Below are 21,283 nucleotides of genomic sequence, written 5' to 3'. Positions count from 1 at the left end.
GAAGCTATTCTGTACCTGATTCCCCCCAGTGAAAAGTCATGTCTTCCTCCTTGAATTTCTCAGACTACTTTCTCTGCACTTCTAGGCATCTATGTAACAACTTGTATTATGGTTAGCTCTGTATTTGTCTTATCTCTCCTGTCAGACTGCAGGCAAGAACTATGTCTTATCTCACCTTAGTATTTCCAGGTTCTAGGACAGCACACTGAACATAGCAGGCATTTAATGAATGGTGAATTGAAATTAATCCCTGTCAGCATTTCATAACCAGCTTTCTTTTTGGCCCAATAATAGTGCAGAATCTCAAGAAAGAATGAGTAAGATTCACTTCTGATGGGGTAATGGAGAGAGCGCAGGACTCAGAGGGAGAACTAGGTTTGAATGCTGATTGACATCTACTAGCTAGGGGAACATGCACAAATTGCTAAATTTCTCTGAGCCTTAATTTCCTTATCTGAAAAATGGAGATAATGATATTGTAGTGCTTGCCTCACAGTATTGTGAGGGTCAAATGTAGAAACCTTTGCAAACTTTACAATGCTATCTGTCAGTTATTGTTAATAGCAGCAGCAGCAGCAACCATAACATACACCAGTATTAGAAGGAAAACCACAAATCTCTTCTACAGGCAACTGTCTTTTAACACTTCAAAAAATGTAGTAGGTCTCCTTTTTGTCTCTCTGTAAGCTGGGTGAAAAGAAAGTACGCAAAGCTGCTGCTATCCCATTTGGCTCAGAGGACAGGGAAAGTGAAAAGTACCAGCCCCCCTTCCCAGGAGAGAAGAAAAGGGAGGAAGAAAGGAAGAAAAGGGAAGGAGGGTGGGAGGAAAGAATGTATACTTTTGAAGAGGGATTAATTATAAAGATGGAGTGTATCTCTAAGAGAATAGGACAAGATTTTAAGACGAGCAGTCTTTCCTAATTTTTTTTTTTTTAAATAGGACAGGAGAGGCAGCATGGTAGAGAGAGCACAGATGTGGGAATCAGAAAACTCTGGGTTTGAATTCTACATCAGACAATTACTAGCTATGTCACCTTGGGCAAATCACTTCTTTTCTGTGCCTCAGTTTCCTTCTCTGTTAAAAAAAAAAAAAGGGGGATTGGACTCTGACTCCTAAGGTCCTTTTCATCTCTAAAACTATGATCCCATGATCCTATCAAGTCACTTTATAGAAGTCAATTCCAAAATCCTCCTTGATGGCCTGTTCTAGTACTTACGTTTAACCAATTAACCTCTTCTTGTTCAATTTTCTATAGAAAGAATAAAAGCAGCATTAAGAGGGAGGGCTCTGGATTTGGAAGACCCAGGTTCAAACTCCACTTCTGCCTCTTGAGCCTTTTTCCTCACCCGTAAAATGGGGATTATTATAATAATCCTTGTATTACCTATTCAGAGGGTCATTGTGAGGCATGAACTTGACTAAATGTAAAGTGCTATGTAAGTGTAAATACACAGGACCATAGATTTGGAGTTAGAAGGGATCTCAGATTCATTTTACAGAAGAGAAAACTAAGATATAGGGAGATTAAGTGACAACATGGATAATTAAGTAATAGAGTCAAGATTAGAAAGCAGGACCTCTGATTCCAAATCCAGAACATTCTCCAATTCAGAGAGCATGTGGTCAACGTCCTCCCAGGAACCTTTCATCTATTATTAAGAATTATGAAGGTCATCCTTTTGATTTTTTTTTTGACAGGTTAAACAACCTCAAAATCCTTTCCTTCACAAAAATTGCCATAGTGTGCTCCTCTAATTTCACTCTAATTAAAGCTGCAAATAGTTGGAGAGTGAAGAGATGTAAGTCAAATGATCAGCATTAATTCAGAAGCAATAACTGACATTTCTATTTGATGTACAAGACATAATGGTATTATGAGAGCCATAACTAGCACAGGGTCAGTGGGATTCTGCCCGAGGCGGCTGCACCTCAATGAGAGGAGAATATGCTGTTCCCTCTGCTAGTTCTGGGCCTTGTGGCCCTTTCCCAGCCATGTTACATACTCTCCCTGGGCAGGTACGTGCTGACCTCCCCAGTAGAGACTTCAGGATCTTGATCTCCCCTCAAATGAATTTGCCCTAGGGGCTAGAGTTCCTACTGATAACTCTAGTTATTATCTGTCCTACAGCACTACATTCTAGAAAGATCTTTTGACCTTGAAGAGCATAACCTACTTTTTTTTTTCAGGAGGATCAAGGTAATGATAGCTTTAACACCAACATTCCAATTTACCTGAAAAGTTCTTTAGCTTCTAGGAACTGAAGCTGTGCAAACTGTATAAACCCCGCCTGCTGCAGGATTCTTCTGTACATTACCTGCAAGGAAAGAGACGATTTGCATTTCTAAGAGAGAACAAATCATCACTTCTTCATTACCTCAAAAGATTCAGGATTTCATCAGGGTCAGAAATTCCCTCTATCAATATACCTGTACTTTGGTTGATAATCTTATGAGTTGCTATGGTTAAAAAAAAAAATCATCCCAGTGGCAAACCTTTGGGTGATAAGCCTCCCCAGAGTTAGACAGGCTAGTCTTCAAATGCCAAACACACAGCCTGTTGCTAGAACCATATGCAAAGCTTTTTCTTAGGTGGTAAGGCCTGCTGGAATTTCTACTCTACTGCCAACATTGCAGTCAAGGACCCAAGGCTACTGCCACAATGTGAAGAGGCACTGGTATTTGAACTTCAGTGCTTTTTGGCTAAGATCATTACTATGATAATTTCTTAAATGGGTTCTTTGATTTCAGTCCCTCCTTCCAATCCTTCCAGATTAATTTCCCTAAAGGATCACTTTTATCACATCATTTCCTCATTTGAGAGCCTATAACAGCTCCTTACTGCTTATCAAATCAAGATTTCACTCTTCAATTTGGTATTTAAGTACCTTCCCCAACAGCATATACACTGTTGTTTGTTTAGACTTCTCTCCCACTACTCCCAATAGGCCAACTCCTTGTCATCCTCATATGTGCCATGCTCATTACATGCCAAATCTAAATTTTATACTTTTTTCAAAGTCCAGCTCAAGACCGACCTCCATCAAGTGCCCAAAGAAACCAGGCTACCTATCTTCTATCCACAATCATCTTTGTCTTAATTCTGTGAATTCTAATTATGTACATAGACTTCAACAGAATATCTTGAACCAGTCTATCTGCTGTCTTGAATTATTCTCTAATTGTTTTGCATATATACATATATATAGTGTACATATGGCGGTGTGTATATGTATCTCTGTGTATATATACACACATAACATATATGGGTACACACACATATATATATGTAAATATGTATATATATGTGTGTGTGTATATGTGTGTGTATATATATATATATACATATATATATATAAAACACACACATACATTTCTTTTTTTGTTGTTGTTTTGTTTTGTTCCGGCGAGGCTATTGGGGTTAAGTGACTTGCCCAGAGTCACACAACTAGTAAGTGTCAAATGTCTGAGGGCACATTTGAACTCAGGTCCTCCTGACTCCAGGGCCAGTGTTCTATCCACCGCACCCCATAGCTGCCCATGTGAAGTTTTAACCTTTATTAAAACTTTTGGATATTGTACATCCAACATTTTGATATTAGATACACACTTCTAGGTGTGTATATTAGGTACTGGACTGATATTTCCTGCTTGATTCTACTTCATTTTCAGAGAAAAGACATCCTTTTCCAACCACAGTGTCTGAATAAATCAAGAGAGAAAATTTTAAAAGCACTCTTTCAACTAGACATTAAGAACCAAAAATGGTATAGCTTCCGAAGGGTGGCCAACAACCACACGATGGCAGCAAAGGGTAAGAAAATAAGGGTAGCTGTTACTTTACATAATCAAAAGGTTTCTGAGAAGTTGGACGTAAACAGAAATTAGAAACAAAAGGCCATTCTGAATTTCCTCTGCTCTTTTGCTGTAAGCTCAGAAGGGGGAGTGGCCCTTCTTGTCAAAGCTAAACCCATCACTTGTGCTTGTGATCAATCCCATTCCTCTTTTGGGAACTTTGCAAATAAGAAAAACTTTCTTGAAAATGCAATGGATTGAGCCTAGTACATTGAATCTTATTATAAAGACATGAACTTTCAAGTAAAGGATGGTCAGAAGGCAATTACAGTGAGCAAGTTATGGTACAATGAAAATACTGTCAGTAAATTTAATCTTAAACAGAAGTTTTTCAGGTAAAATTTGTTTGAAGCCCCTTGTTCCCCAATCAGTCGTTGGCTGGCTCAGACTGGCAAGTCATTTAATCTCAGTTAAGGTGTTAACTGATAGTTAAAGTGTTAGAAGATCAAGCCTCTCCAAAGGCATTTGCATTTTTATAGGAGATTGTTTAGAGAGAAAAAACAACTAATAAGGCCTGCCCAGGGCACAGCTAGGGAGTTAGGTACAGCAGATAAAGTGGTTTTGTGTTTTTGTTTTTGTTTTAAATTGAAGGTTTGTGGAGAGCAAGTCAAGTCAATCACCACCATTTTCCCCAATAGCATGGGCTCAAAATCACGTCTCTTTGTCACATTTTGGTAATTCTTATGATATTTCAAACTTTTTAATTCTTATTTGATCCGTTATGGTGATCTGTGACCAGTGATTTCTGATATTACTATTATAATTGTGGTGTTTTGTTTTGTTTTTTTGGGGGGAGGTAAATTTAATTGGTAAATGTTGTGTGTTCTGACTGTTCCACTGACCTGCTGTCTCTGTCTCTCTTCCTTCTCCTCCAGCCTTCCTATTCCCTGAGATAGAACAATATTAAAAGTAGGCCAATTAATAACCCTACAATGGCCTCTAAGTACTCCTGTGAAAAAAAGAGCCAAATGATGTGGCAAACTTCATCATTGCCTTACTTTAAGAAATCGCCACAGCGAACCCAACCTTCAACAACTATGACCCTATCAAAATCAAGGCAAGACCTTCCACCAGGAAAAAGATTATGACTACTGAAGGCTCAGATGTTGGTTAGCATTTTTTTTTTTAGCCATAAGTATTTTTAAATTAAGGTATGTACTTTAGACATAATACTATTGCATACTTAATAGACTTTAGTCTAGGATAAACATAACTTTTATGTGCACTGAAGAATCAAAAAATTCATGTGACTCAATTGTGATATTTGCTTTATTGCAGTCTATTGTGGTCTAGAACCAAACCCACAGTATCTTCTAGCACCATTATATCTGAAGTGTGTGAGAGGGACAATCAGGTTCTAGACCAGGAGTCAAGGACCTTTTTTGTGTCATAGATCCCTTTGGCAGGCCAATGAAGCCTATGGACACCTCAGATTAAAATAAATTATTACAAAAGAAACCAATTATATTAAAATGCAGGTATCAAAATTGAAAAAAAAAAAATTCAGGAATCCCAGGTTAAGAAATCCTTGATCTAGACTAAAGGATTCCTGACCTGTCCAAAACCTTACAAATTTCCACCGAAGTCAATCCATCTTGCAATCACAGTTGCTAAAAGGAGTTGGGGGCAGAAGAGAGATATCAAAACTTGTGGCCATTTTCTGTCACCCCATACATGAAATGGTAGAGATGAGAAGCATAACAGAATTATGCCACTAACATTAATATTAAAGTAAGGAAACAGAAATTTACCACGTCATTACAGATACCATATGCAGACACAAGCCAAATGAGGCTCATCTACTATATGAGCCAAATGAGGCTCATCTACTATATGACCACTCCTTGATTAAAATATTCTCTTCTATTTTGGAGACAAAATTGTAGGATCATCATTCTAATAGAAAGAACTTCAAAACAGGACATTTAGTCCAAACTCCTCATTTTAAGATGAGCCAACTGTGTCCCAGGAAGGTTAATTTAGTAGGTCACACAGGTTGGGTTGTAAGGACTAGAGGTAAAATTTGATTTTAAATCCTCTGACTCCACAGCTACTGCTATTTCTACTATATCATGCTATTTTTAAAATAAATTGTTGAAAGTCAAATGTAGACAAGAACCTAAATACTGACTGGCATGATTGCAAAAACTGATTTGAGAAAAACAATTCCAAATAATAAAAGTGACCCAGAATTGGAAAGGGCTGCCTCAGGATGTCTCCCGTTTGTGTTACAATGGCTGGTGCCCACCAGGCAGACGTAATATCAAGAGATTCTTGTTCAGATTTAAAATGCACCAGATGGTCCCCGAGGTCCCTTCCAATTCTGATTCTGTATATGCTGCTTCGAAATGATCTGGCATCACATAAAGAACAGTGGATTTTGAATCAAACCCTATCTCTGGCACTTACTGCCTGTGTGACCCTGGGCAAATGCCTTCGTTTTGCTGGGCCTCAGCTTCCTCTCTGAGATCTCTCTGGGTTCTAGAGCTATGATCCAGTGACAAGGTGACTTCTGAGGTCTCTGACCCTATGAACTCCTGCTCTACTACGTGACTTTAAGAAGGTCATCCATGGGGGGAGGGAAAGGGTAGTTTTGTTTTATTTCCTAAAATGAGATGAGGCAAGATAATCTCTAAGGTTACTTCTGGCTCTGAGTCCCATGACCTTTCCACTTACTTTCTATATCAGAAAGGTTTTTTTTATTTTATTTTTAAAAAACCTTCTCCAGTTCAGTTATTGCACAGAATTGTTTCTCCTTATAATAATCATACACACATATGCAGAGCTCACTGAACAGAAAGAACGGCCAATTTTTAAAAGAAGAAAAACAGAAACTCCTAGTCAAGTTCCTTCAGAACAAATGGACACAGAAACAAACACACTTCAAGAGCTAAAATGGAAATCACTGACTCATAGATTTAGAGCTAGAAGAGACCTTTGAGCCGTCTCATCCAAAACCTTCGCTTTAAGGCCCAGAGAGATGAAGGGACTACCCTTTACACAGGCACTAAAGTACAGAATGAGTTGTTAAATTTGGGTCCTCTGACTCCTGAAGCTTCATAAAATAATATTTTATTTTATAACTTTGTGTTATGCTTAATGCGGAACAGACCCTGCTCTTTTCCCCCAACATCTTGGGTCTTTCTTTCTGTTCTGGCTTCTTAGGAGCTCTAAGCAACCCTCTAAGCCTCAACTAAATACTCTGAGACCATGGTTTCATGTTGATTTCTTGCTGTACCATCCCTATTTCTGCAGTGAACAAAGCAAAGGCGGGGAAAAGCTGATGAGAAAGGAAAGGGAAAACAGGTAGTAGTGGACACCAGTCTCCTTGACCCCTTCCTGTTTTCTCTGGTCTATCTTTCCCTCTTCTCACTCTTTCTGATATTAAAGAAAGAGAAGAAGTTCTTATTCACAGAGTCTCTGAGCTCCCTCATTTGGAAGATGAGGTGATTTGTAACGAAATTGTGCTATTAAGTATTCTCAAGATTCATAAAAGTTTTTCCTAAGATTTGCCCGAGATACACTGTTATCTTTAAGAGTCACAAATTGCCACTTTATAAGTAAAGTAACATATTTACCTACCCTGAGGGTGTGCTCCATTAGTGTGTCAACATTCCTAACAACACATTATTATTGACATTCATCCTCCTTTTAAATATTGTTACAAACATCTCAAAAGTCAAGTTAAATAATGTTTTAGAATAAAGAAATGCACAAATGACTATGGGAATTTTATCTTCTAATTTGTTGCTATTTTTTCTCTTTTTTTGTACTTCATATGTTTACTCACCCACACACCCCTTATTCTAGCCTTTTGTTCCTTCACGCAGCACTTTGTTTTGCTTTTCTCTAATGCATCACTACAATATTTTGTATGTTTTGCATAGACCTATAGATGCACATGTTGTCTTTCCCAACAGAATGTAAACTTTTTGAGGGCAGTAACATCACTCTTGTCTGCGTAATCCCAGTGCCTAACACAATGCTTGGAACGAACATAGTAAGCGCTCAATAAATGCTTGTTGATTACTATTGAGTATTACTTGTATGTATTTGTATTTTATCCCTCCTCAGTAAATTCAATGTGGGAAGGGGCTGTCTCCCAGTTAAATTTGGTACACCTCATCATCTTTATGCTCTGACAAAGTAGACACTTTAATAAATGTTGGATGAACTGAATTGATCCCAGCAAGCCTTTTATTTTTACCCAATCTAGTCTTTTACTGTTCTGTTCAAAATATCCATTCACAGATTAAAGTTCAATGTGGTTATTACATCAAAAAAAGTGTAATAGTTTAAGGTATCAGATCAAACCACCAGTGTTACTGAAAGTCTTAAATTAGAGCTGTAACTAGGAATTTTTGCACTTGTGCCACAATAATCACTTTTTAAAAAATGTGGTGGAGTGTAGAGAGAGACCCCACTGGCAAAAAGATTACATCCCTAGGGATCTAATATCTTCCAATACAACGCAGGAAGCATTTATTAGACACACAATTTGTGCAAGGTACTGGGCTAGCCTCTGGGGATAAAAATATAAAACCCAAATCATCTCTTCCTTCAAGGAGCTCAAATTCTACTACAGAGAGACATATGTAAACAGATGAGTATATAATTATTTAAAGAGGGAGACAACACTAAAAATCAAGAAAGGCTTCCTGTAGAAGGTGAAATGTAAGTTGAGCCTTAAAGGAAACTTGGGATTCTAAGGGGCAGAGATAAGAGGGGAGTGCATTCCAGGCATAGGAAACAGCTGGAATGCCAAGTTCAGAGAACAGTAATAGGCTGGTTTAGGGCATAGAAAGTTTGTGAAGACAAGTAACATCCAATAAACCTAGAAATGTAAACCCAGAGTGCAATTATGAAGGCCTTGAAGGGCTATGCTAAGGAGTCTGTATTTTACTGTACAGGTAATAGGAAGTCACTGAAGCTTCTCAGGCAGGGGAATTAAAGGCAAGACATAGTTTAGGAATATGATTTTGGCAGCTGTGTGGAAGATGGATTTGAGAGGGAGAGTCTGGAAGAAGACAGTCCAATTAGGAGGCAGAATCAACAAGACATGGCCACTGACTGTATATGGAAGACGTGGAAAAAGGACAAAGTGGAGGGTGATGCTGAGCCCACCACAGAGAGGGTGGTCCCCTCAGGAGAAAGATGGAAGTTTGTTAGAGGAGCCTAGGCTCTCTAGGCTGGAAGACAAGGAGTTCAATTTTGAACACGCTGAATCTGAGATGCTATGGAATACTGAGGTGGAGGTGACATAGGGAGGCAGCAAATGACACAGGAGAGAGATTACGGCTGGACATATACATCTGGAAGTCATCTGCAGAGACAATAATAATGATTTTAGTAAAAGGGCTGTTTGTTTGAACTCTTGGTTTCTAAGGGACAGTCATCGAGACATCAAGACAGGTGGCACTGAAGGGGTGTTTGAGTGGATGCCCTTGACCAACTACTTGCCTCTCCCCTAGATCACTACTATTTCTGTTTCAGGCAGGCATGATCCTGGCCACTCATCTTCCCTTCTTCATTAAGAGGGTGGTGGCAAAAGTCCAGAGCCCTTTACCAACTGCTGAAGGCGATAGGAGGGCAGCTTACCTGTAAACATGAACAGGGATGCATGCTGAATGAATAGTTTGACCCCCACCACGTGTAGCAGGGTGAGTTGGGGGATGACAGCAGAAAGTGCATTGTCAGACACATGCAGCTCTCTCCTACTGCTGCTGCCTCCCCACCCCCACCCCAAGGCATTCCTCAAGGCCTATGGGATTATCTGGGAAATTAAAAATTAGACACCATGGGGTAAATGGGGACCTAGTCTATCCCACCCTCATTACAGTTCTGTCTCTAAATATCAGCAGGAGAGGAGACATAGAAAAAATTGCATGAAGAAAAACTAACTGCAGCCTTGAAAAAATGTTGCACACTTAAAGTTTGGACAAAGAAGAGGCTCTTGAACAATTTTAACACGAGTCTTGCTTAAGACAGCTTAAACAGATTCCAGTGCTTTAAATCTAAAACTGAAATAGAAAAATCATTACTTTAAAATAGAAAATAATTCTTTTTCTTCTACTTTCCCACATCTTAAAATGAGAATCAGAAAAGTAGAGTTTTTCAATCTTAAAAAACCAAACAATTCTTTTGCTTATCTTTCTCTTCTTTTATTTTTCCTTCACTTTAATTCTCCATACTCTCTGGCACACAACCCCATGTGCTTTACTTCTCCCCAATGCCACATCAATGACTCCTTATTGATCATACCCATTAGACAATAGCAGGAAATCTTAGTTATTATATCTATATTTAATATATATAAAATATATACAATTATATTATGTATATAATAATATACAATTATATATATATTTAATACACATATACATATACATAATTCTATCTTAGTTCTCTATGAGATCAGGTCAAGCTCTCTCTGCTCTTTCCAGCATAGCATGCCACTACCTGGCCATGTACAACTCCTACATGCTAGATCTCTTTTCAGGCATGTATATATTTTCTCTCTCCATCTAGATCCTAAGTCCTTGGGTCTTACATTTCTTTGCATACTCAAAAGCACCTTACACAAAAATAATATTTATTGATGGAGTTCATAATTTTCCCCATCATCATCAATGGCATTAATAACACTGCCCTTGCATGCCCCCATCAAAGCTATATATATGTGTGTATATGCACAAATATACATGGATGGTCTATTAATATATTAATATAATATTTATCTTTATATATATATCTTTGCATGTAGTTTTGTTACTGTCAAAAATAGAAAATAATTTGTTCTAAGTTAACATAGTACTAGCAAGATGGAGTTCTTAAGGGTCTAATTTAACAAAGGGAGAAAAATGATTCATAATTAATATATTAGCTATCGTATTCAGGTGTGTCTTTAAGACTTTAATATGTCTGTTCTCTTAAACAGATTGAAGACTCCAACTGTCCTTTAAGAATAACTAACTCAGCCCATTTAGTTTATTCATTTGCTTAGTAAACTTTTTTTCCTATAGACTGCAAAGGTAAACTTCAGCCCAACTTGGTTCCAATGATCACAAATATGAATTGTGCCCTTGATTCATCTCTGTGGGTCCCATGAATAAGAATGACTGGAATGTTTTTCAACTAGGTTTCATTATTATTTGGAAGATTAATTTCTTACACGATCAGAAACTACAGACCTGAAATTTTTCTTTTGGAATGTTCCTTCGTGCTCCTTTTGCTAAAACTAAAGCTTCTTCCACTCTTCGACTTGCAAGGAGATCCTGAATCTGTCTTTCAAGGGGTAATGGAACCAAGATATATACTCCTTTACTGGTAGCTACAATCACTCTTCCTGTGCAGAAATATAAGGGTGTTGTATAAGAACACAAATATCATATTTTACATAATTTTTTATAAACCAGGTTTTTGATATGTGATGCATTTCAAACAACTTTTAATTCAATCCAAATATTTACTAAACTTATACTTTGTGCAAAGCACTGAGAGAGAGCATCCAGGAGAGAGAGAGGAAGACATGATGATCCTGTCCTTTTCATGCTGGGATATGATTTGTCTAATTTAAATGTGTAATTTTAAAATACCTAAAAACATTCCATTCTGTTTTTAGTTCAATTTAAATTTGATAATCTGACTTTGATAATTTGATAATTTTGATAATATAATGTGATAAATTTGATAATATAATTAACGAGTAATTACCCTAGTCCAATATGATTTCTCCCTACCCTGGTCCACTACAGGGTTTATGTATTGCCTATACCACTTTCCAAGACAATAATACCTCACATTATGTCATTAATGTTTGCAAAGCAGTTTACATACATTATCTCATTTGGGCTTCAATAGTCATAGGTACGAGTCTTATGATCTATATTTTACACAAGTGAGAAAAACTGTTCCAGAAAGGTTGAGTTGCTTATTGTCACAGTATCAGAGGCAGGATTTTATCTCAGTTCTCTATGACATCAGGTCAAACTCTCTGCTCTTTCTAACACAGCATGCCACTACCTGGCCATGTACAACTCCTATATGCTAGTTCTCTTTTCAGGAGTATATCTATATATTTCTCTTTCCATTTAGATCCTAAACTCTTGTGTCATATTTCTTTGTATCCTCAAAAACACCTAGCATGATGCCTTGCACAAAAAAAATCATAATTTTCCCCCTCATCTCAATGACATTAATAACACTACTCCTCCACCTCCACCTCCCATCAAGCTTAATACATTGTTTGCTAGGTATAATTATTAATTCAATCTTTCAAAAGATCCATGATTTCTTTAATGTAGGCACTCTCTTCCCTGACCTACACTGAAACTCCTCCATGTTTTAGTTCATGGTTTCATAAATTGTTGCCCTCAAAAACACCAAGCCATTTATCTGGTGACATACCTTTTCGTGCTGAGCCTAAGGGCCAGCTGGGCAGGACCTGCCAAAGCTTGTGCTCCTGTGCCACAGTATTCCAGTACCAAGGGTGAACCACAACATAAGGAAGCATCATACTCAAGACTTTAGTGGAGGACATAATCCTTAGACAGTCAATTTTTAATGTTCTCCTCCCCCTCCCCCCTTTTTAACCAGAAGTTGCCTCTAAATCTGGAGTAAATACATGATCTAGAACAGGGCTCTTATTTTGGAAGTCAATTACAGAGTGCTATTGGTAAAACTGCAATGATCCATCATTTAGAATCGAGTCTTTTCTAAATTAAAAAAGAAACAAAAAGGACCTTTTGAGATTCGAAACATGTTTTTCTGAACTGATTGTTCCAAAAACAAGAGTACAACATTCAGAACCAAAGTACTGTACAGAGTATTTTATACATAACCTTCTTTCTGAAAAGCTATAAAATCTTTACACAGTTATCTTTTTCAAAAATCTTGAGCTAATTAGGCAGGTGAACAAAATCCTTCTCATGTTACTGATGGGGAAATTGAAAAACAGAGAGGCCTAAGGCTTTATCTATTGACTACAAGTGGCATAGGCAGGATCATAGTCCAGTTCTAGCTGCTACTACCGAGAGCTTCCAAATATACTCTGTTGACTCTTAGGAAAGGTCTACAAGAGAGTACTATTCACCAACTCCCTTTTTATATGAAAAGAAATGTAAAGCTTGCATTGCTAACTGAAACATAATTTATGATACCATTCGAAAAGATTAGATTTTTTTAAACAATAGTTGCTAATTATTTGTCAGTACCTTCAAAGTCCTGTAAAATATGACCTTCCTTAAAAGGCAGAGTCTGTTTTTGTTGTTGATCCAACATGCTATGCACTGTAATGAATTCATCATCTAGAGCTATTACGTATGGAAAGCAAATGGCTGCACCAATCACATTCTCTGACCAATGCACAGGTGCACGCTGGGATATCCCATCTACTGTGGCAAACATGCCTATAAAAAAAGAGAGATAAAATTAACTGGAACAAAGATTAATACTGTTAGTGCTGTTTTTATACGGATATGTTTGACTACATAATACATTTATTGTTCAGTTTTTGGAAACTAGGGCTAGACTTAAAGAAATGAGGGAAGGTAAACAGTCCAAAGAATTATAAGGCTTAATTTTGTGAAGGGATTATGTATATCTTTTCCCCAGGATCTATATTCTAGATTCACTTCTGAGAGGTAGTGATTGTGATTTGAAGAGCAGGGAAGGTGTTCATCCAATTTAAGTAGATTGATGTTTCACGTTTTAAAGCTTGCTTTGTCCCAAATATTTTTAACTAATGCATATAGTTTGCTCCTATGGATTGAGATTTTCTTGACCCTACATATTATTCTCTCTCAACTGTTCTTTTTCAGCATTGTGTGCATCCTATAATTAATTTCCTTATCACATATTGTCCAAAACTGAGATTATTATACTCTCCAAACCTGCTCCTCTTTCTGATGTCATTGGCGCCACTGTTCACCCAATGTTCCACGTTGTACATTATCATAGTCTTCCCCAATTGACTGGATGACCACTTTCTGTCAGTCCCACTTCTACAGTCTCTCTCCTACCCATCACTTCCTTTCTATACCCATTGCCACTACTCTAGTACAGACCTTCATTACTACCCTCCTGGTCTTCTGCAATAGTATCTTAACTGGTCTTTGATTCTTCCCTTCTCTTCTGCACTCCACATTACCCTTCACATTACAGCCCAAAATTGGCTTCCTTCTGCACAGATTTGGTCGGCTATCCACGTTGCTTCACTCATCCTTTCTGTCTCCTGAGGACAGCTGGCCATGCAAAGCCTTCTACAATCTGCTGCTACTCTACCTTTACAGGTGCTACTTCATTAACTCCCTTGGTGATACTCTAGGATCCAATCAAAGAGAACTGTGTGCCCTGAACATTCTTTGGGCTTTCCAATCTGAATGCCTTTGGCTCAAGTAATTTCTTGTACTTGGCATGTCCTCTCTCCTCTTTGTTATTTAATCCACCCTTTATAGTCCAACTCAAATGCCGCCACTTCCAGCAAACTTCCTAGATCGCTCTAGCTTGTAATTCATGTGACCCCTTTCAGACCTCACTTAACACTTTGTTTTCCAGCTACCACCTTCTATTCTGCATGATAATTATCTGTGTATCTGTTCTGCTGGGCCTACTATCCTACAAACTTCAAAAAAGCAGGAACTACGTTTGACCTAAACTCCCTAATAGTGCTGTGTACACAAAAGCTTAATAAATATAGAACTAAATTTTGAGTTAATGAAACAGCCAAATGGGGAAAGTAGGAAACAAAGGCAATCTAGGGGCAGAACTTTCACCCAAATGTCAGGCAAAGTGGGGGAAATGGTGAAGAAATAGACAGAGTCAAATCTGGGTTTGGTTCTACTTCAAGTCAACTACATCTGCCCCCAACACAGTCAGACTGTTGTGCAGAGCACATTTTCACGATAAACACAGAAAGTTGATAGTACAGTAATCCTCCTCAGCTGATTCCAGTCATATAACAGTGTTTCTGTACAAAGAGTGAGAGGAAGGGTGGAAGTCAAAGATCAAAAACAAAGCCTGCAGACAGACAAAATGAAAAGTGCACCAAGCTTTTGCCAGACTAAAAGAAGCACTTTACTGTCTGTACTGAGAGAAGATTGCTGAACTAGCTGCGTTTGGAACTCACAGAGGTTGACTATGCAAAGAATAAGATTTCTCTCGGAAGCAAGACTGCCCCCTCAAATATCAATAAAGAAGAAGATCAGGTTGAGAAAGTACCAACATGATACAGCTAAGAAAAAAAAAAGAGTAATGTTAGATCTAGAACAGTATGGAGCAAAAAGGAAAGTTATGTGACTTGGGAAAAGGGTTAAGAAAAGTTTTTCTTGAAATAGACAAGAAGTCAAAACAAGTGATAAATGCAGAAGCAGTGGCACAATCACCTGCAGTTTGTGAAGCATTTTCCTCACAAAATTCTGTAAGTTAATGTTATTAACGTATTTTATACATGACTCAGCAATTACTTGGCTTGCTTAGGGTCCCACAAACAGTAAGTAACAGAACAAGGATACAGAGTAAATGGTACTTTTCAAAATGCATTCATGCGCATATTAGGAATTGATTTATTGCTAGGGGGAGGCAATGGGGGAAGGGAGTGACTGTGTGACCTATGATTTCATATGTATAGCAAATTACCTGATGGTGGAAACTCATTCTATTTCTGTAATTTAGTCTTAGAGAGTTGTGTGGAATGCTGGGAGGTTCAGTGCTTTGTCCATGATCACACAACTAGTAAGTATCAGAGATGGGACCTGAACCCTGGTTTTCTTGACTCCAAGGCCAGTTCATGTACATACACTGCATCGCTTCTCACTAATTTGAACAATTAGTTTATAAAAAGAGAAGCTACGTGGTGGCAATACTGTACTTTGATAAGATCTGCACCTCTGCAAATATAAAAGGATCTCAATCCAGTCACTTCCAAACATACCCACAACAATAGTATAAGGAACTCTGGTTGATTTTCTTGTCCAGGTAGAAGTATAGGCTATACAGTTTGAAGAATAAGTGAGTATAACAATCTGCAAATGCACTTGAAAAAATTATTTAATTCTTTTTAAAGAAAAATTTAATTCTTTAATTATATATATGTATATATTACAATTACTAAAATTAAGGCAGAGGATTCATAATGACAGAATTGGAGACTGGGCTAAAGTTTTGTTGACTACTTTGATTAAAAACAAAGAAGGAAACTTAAAATATTGGAACCTTACTTTCATCTGGGTTGAAGAGGAAACAATGTACACATCTGAAGAGGTTTAGAAGTCTTCTGAACTTCCAGAGGTGAGAAAATTAGAGGTAAGACAGGGACTTTTAGAAGGGTATACAGATTAAGAATAGGAGGGTGGGTGAATAGATAAGATAATAATAGATAATTGACAGACTTTTAAAGGGAAGGGTAAAAAATAAGGAATAAGAGGGTAAGGAGAGAAGACATGGTAACAGGGCTAAGGTGAAAAGAGAGGCTGAGAAGGAAAATAGCGAGAAAAAATAATTGGGCATAGACCCGTATCTTACGTTATTTACTAAGATAAGGTCAAAACAGACACATGACCTACACATAAAGAGAGATTTTACAGAAAAATCAGAAGAACACAGAACATATTACTTGACATACTTGGGGACAAGTGAACAACTTATGGATAAACAAGAGATAGAGAGCAAAGTTAAGTGTAAAATGGATAATTTTGATTACATGAAATTATAAAGGTTTTGGACAAATAAAATAAACGTAGCCAAGATCAGAAGGAAAACAGAAAATTAGTGGAGGAGGGAGGAGGATTTTATGGACAGTTTAACAGATAATAGTCTCATATTGAAAATATATAAAGAACTTTGTTAAATCTATAAGAATATGAGTCATTACCCAATTGATAAATAGTCAAAGGATATAAACAGGCAGTTTTCTGATGAAGAAATCAAAACAATTTATAGTCATATGAAAAAATGCTCTAAATCATTGATTAGAGAAATACAAATTAAAACAACTTTGAGATATTATTTTATACCTACCAGACTGGCTAAAATGATAGAAGGGGAAAAGTGACAAATGTTGGAGTAGATGTGGAAAAACTGGGACACTCATTCATTGTTCGTGAAATTGTGAAATGATCCAACCATTCTGGAGAACAATCTGGAATTATGCCCAAAGAGTTATTAAACTACCTATACTCTTTGACCCGGCAATACCACTGCTTGGTTTATTTCCAAAGATAATTAGGGAAAAAGGAAAAGAACTTATATGTTCTAAAATGTTTATAGTAGCTCTCTTTGTGGTAGCAAAAAACTACCCATCAATTGGGGAAATGGCTGAACAAGTTGTGGTATAGACAGTTGTGATGGAATACTACTGTGCCATAAGAAATGAATTCCATGACTTTAGAAAAGCATGGAAGAACTTAAATGAAATAACCAAGAGTGAAATGAGCAGAACAAAAGAACACTGTATACAGTAACAGCACTATTTTTTTAAGAACTTTGTGCGAATAAGTGATTTTGAATATTATAAATACCCAAATTAACTATAAAGGACATGTGAAGAAAGATGCTATCCGCATCCAGAGAAAGAACCGATAAATAGACGTATAGAATAATTTTACGTACAAATACTGATTTGTGTCTAACGGTAGCCATCTCCAGAGTGGAGGGAGGGGAGTAAAAAAAAAAATTACATGTTAATTTTGTTGTAGAGTTGAAAGGAATAGCAAGTTATGCACAGTAGATTTGAAGTTTCATTTTTTTTATTGTACTATGTCATGGAAATGTTTGTTTTATTCCATAAATTAAAAAAAATTTTAAAAAGCAAAGAAGGGAGATATACTGACTGTTTCATGTCCTGCAATTTTCATTTTGTGAAAAATGTCTTTGTCCCATTGGCTTGACATCAAGTTGCTGATCAAAAACCCAGGAATGGTGAAATAGGCTTTGGATGTCCCTATTCACAATTCTCTCTATTATTTCCCTTAACACAAACATTCTAATTTCAATTTAACTAGTATTTGTGCAAGGCACTGTATGAGGAGGCTAGAAAGGAGGTCCTGTGCAAGGTGCTCGGGGCACAAGGCCAAATTTTAAAACAGGTACTGCCCTCAAGGAGTCGACATTCTGCTTGGGGTTGGGCTTTACAAATTTAATAGATTAATAAAATGCAATATAATTTGAGGACAGAGTATACACTAACAACTAAGAGAATCAGAAAAGATTTCTAATAAATAGGAGAGAGCACCTGACCTGAGCCGTCAATGAAGCTCAAGTCACTGGGAAGCAGAGGTGGAGAAGATGTGTATGCCAGGATACAGGACAGCCCGAGAAAAGGCAAAGAGGCAGGAGATGGAGTGCCAAGTTAGAAAGTTTAAGAATTATTTTTAATCTTATTCAATTTTATTCAATTAAAATTAATTCAATAATAAGAATTATTTTTAGAATGCCTAATGTAGTCATTGATTCTAACTTCAATCATTTTTCTTAAATGTAGGTCTGGTTATATCAATCCCTGACTCAAATACACTTCAGGAGCCCCTTTAAAAAAAAAAAGAAGAGGGGCAGCTAGGTGGCGCAGTGGATAGAGCACCGGCCCTGAAGTCAGGAGGACCTGAGTTCAAATCCAGCCTCAGACCAAACACTTGTCACTTACTAGCTGTGTGATCTTGGGCAAATCACTTAACCCCAATTGCCTAACCAAAAAAAAATAAAATAAAATAAAAAAAAAGAAAGAAAGAAGAAAAACAAAAAAGCCAGTGGCCAGCCTGGCTGTTAAAAGTAAAGAAGAGCATGAAGTTCAGTACTGGCTGACCTTCCTATTCAAATAAACCCATCAATATTAACTGTTATCAACACTTACATCAAACTCATTTTCACTATTAGTTTTATAGCAGAGGTTTTTAGCTTATTTAAAAAACTTATTTTAAAAATATTTTGATAACTCATTTCAAAATCATTGATTTCCTTTGAAATCCTTTGTATTTTATTTTATACATTTACAAACATTATTGTGAGGAGCCCATACGCTTCACCAGACTGCCAAAGAGGTCAATGAGACCAAAAGAGTCAAGAACCTCTGTTATATCTTTTAGGGACATGGCAAGGATATGTAAGAAGAGGAAACTACACAAATACATCTCCCTTTTTGAAAATAAACTAACTACTAAAAACTTAGAGAAAAGATGCTAGAAAAGAAACAAGAAGTACGGACCTGGAATTGAGGTTTCAGTTTTCTAAAGAAGGCTTTAAGGCGAAACATAGGCTTTTATTTCCATTTTGATAATGAATGGATTTCCTTAGAGATATTAATTTTTAAGATGTATTAGCAAAAACTAAAACTAATTTTACTAAAACCAATCCCACTGTAAAGTGTCACAATCCTCCTTAAAAACAAGAGAAGAAATTGCCACTTTTGTGGACAGAATTCTGACACTTTCTTTTCAAAAGAAACAGAGACACCACTCCTACATTTCAGCAATGGTTAATAAAACTAACAAAAAATAAAACAGGTAGGTATAGGAAGTGAGGGTTACTGAAAATACCATCACATTTTTCTTACCTAGTCCTCCAGGCCCAGCCAGTAGAAATTCTTGCCTCCCTATCCTCTTCACGATTGGCTGTCTCTCTTCACTGCAATATGGAAACAGATCCTGGGAGGCCCCTGTGTTATAATTCAATATGATGTACTGTGTAGTGAGTGCCAAGCATAAAAAGTGGCCATCCACAGCCACAGCAAATGGTTGCTCTGGGGTTGACACTTCCTTTACAATTTGGACTCGGTCTTCATAGACCATAAACATCTGAATGGTCCTACGTTTGACTGAAATGATGCAAACCTCTACACAAAAGGGGTCCCCACTCACAGGGTTCTCATTTAAAGCAAAAGTCACTGCCCCTTTTATTCGAGCACCTGAAGGGATGGGTTCGAGATTCATCATGTTAACCAAAGCAATGGTATTGTCACAAAGCACCAGGAGCCTATTGAGGGCTGATGCTGCTTTCAATTCATTCACTGGCTTCTTGAAACCCAGATATTTGTGCCGCTGCTTTGTGGCAGAGAAAGTGACCTTTCCATTTGGTGACATATTTTCCTCCAATAGGAAGTGGTGGATGAAACATTCATTGGTACCAACATAAAGGTTCTTTCCACAGCACTCAATGCATTCAATACTGATGTGATCTTTGTCGCCCATCAGGAGCTCCCGCTCGATGGCGGAGACCAGTCTGAAAGCCTTGATGTTCATCATTTCTCTCAAATGATCTACTGGAAAAGAATGAAGACAGGCATTTTAATCTGCAGTGGAAAAGAGTCAAACAAAAATATTTTAGCTCAAACTATAAATAAACAGTCTCATAGATCAGTAGAACAGACTAAATATAAAAACAGCTGCAGAAAAAACTGAACTCAACTCAATGTTGAATAAATCTGAGTACAAATTACTTTGCAGAGAATTCCTCATTTGACAAGAAGTGATTAGAAAAGTGATTGGAAACAATTTGGCAGAAGTTAGGTTTAGAATAATATCTTACACAATATACCATAATGAGCTCAAAATTTGGATTATTAAAGGCTACAAGATCAAAAAAAACATTAGAAGAGAAACAGTTCAGATATCTCACAGGCATGGCTTAGAGGAGAGGTTATTATCATAATATAGAGAAGCAGACATTAAGGGTGGTTGCAATGTGAACAGGGAAGGAGAAATTAGCAATATTGTCCAAGATAGAAGCAACAGGACCTGACAAATGAATAGACATGTGGAGTGAAAGAGAAAGAAGAATGAAAGAAGATTCTGAGGCCATGGGATTTCGAGCTGGAAGAGACCTTAGGAATCATTTAAATTCTACCTGAGAACTTAAGTGACTTGCCCAAGGTCATACACACTAAGTAGCAAAGCTGAAAATTTAATCCAGATCTTGACTCCAAATCCCATGTTTTTCTCACTACTTTTGAACCTGTGAGACTTAAAAGAGAAGCAAAGAAATTAGGGGGAGGATCAAGTGCTTTTGTGGAGGAAAAGGCTTAGGGGATGATAAATTCAGTTTTGGATATATTGAGTCTGAGGTATGTGTGGGAAAGTGGAGATGTCTGAAAGATTGAAATAAGGAACTAGAACTCTTAGAGGATGTTACAGGCGAGGATAAAGATGCAGAAGATACTTGAATAAAGGTGATAACTGAAACTACAGGAATAGATAAGATTATCAAGGGAGAAAATGTAGAAAGGAAGGTAAAGTGGGCCAAGGACAGAATCTGGGAGGCTGCCTCACTGCCAGAAAGCAGGAGACCACGTGTTACATTAATAATCACAAAATCAGAGAAATGGAGTTGGCTGAGACTTCTGAGGTAACCTAGGCACACGATCTTAAGATCATAGATTTAGAGCCCGTACTAGATGACTTAAAGGTTATCTTTAACCTTTAACTAGATAAAGGTTATCTTTAACCT

At 37.3% G+C, this 21,283-nt stretch overlaps 1 protein-coding gene across 7 annotated transcripts in view; it reads right to left on the bottom strand.

The window, feature by feature from the left end:
• The window catches only part of LOC114046248 (transforming growth factor-beta receptor-associated protein 1), a 69,917-nt gene that overhangs the window by 24,145 nt on the left and 24,489 nt on the right, over positions 1-21,283 (bottom strand). For 5 of the 7 annotated variants that reach the window (XM_027866508.1, XM_027866514.1, XM_027866509.1 and 2 more), the window contains 4 exons: positions 19,395-20,099; positions 13,066-13,260; positions 11,044-11,198; positions 2,234-2,316 (listed from right to left, as the gene is read on the bottom strand). In XM_027866508.1, coding sequence (XP_027722309.1) covers positions 2,234-2,316; positions 11,044-11,198; positions 13,066-13,260; positions 19,395-20,082 — 1,121 coding nt within the window. In that variant the 5' untranslated portion in view covers positions 20,083-20,099. Of the gene's footprint in view, positions 1-2,233; positions 2,317-11,043; positions 11,199-13,065; positions 13,261-19,394; positions 20,130-21,283 lie in introns of all 7 variants that reach the window. The other 2 variants (XM_027866513.1, XM_027866512.1) reach the window with 2 other exon arrangements.

The sequence above is a fragment of the Vombatus ursinus genome, unplaced genomic scaffold, assembly GCF_900497805.2.
Source record: "Vombatus ursinus unplaced genomic scaffold, bare-nosed wombat genome assembly UNPS02014781.1, whole genome shotgun sequence".
In the NCBI taxonomy this organism is placed as follows: Eukaryota; Metazoa; Chordata; class Mammalia; order Diprotodontia; family Vombatidae; genus Vombatus; species Vombatus ursinus.
This window is presented reverse-complemented; position numbering and strand designations above follow the sequence as displayed.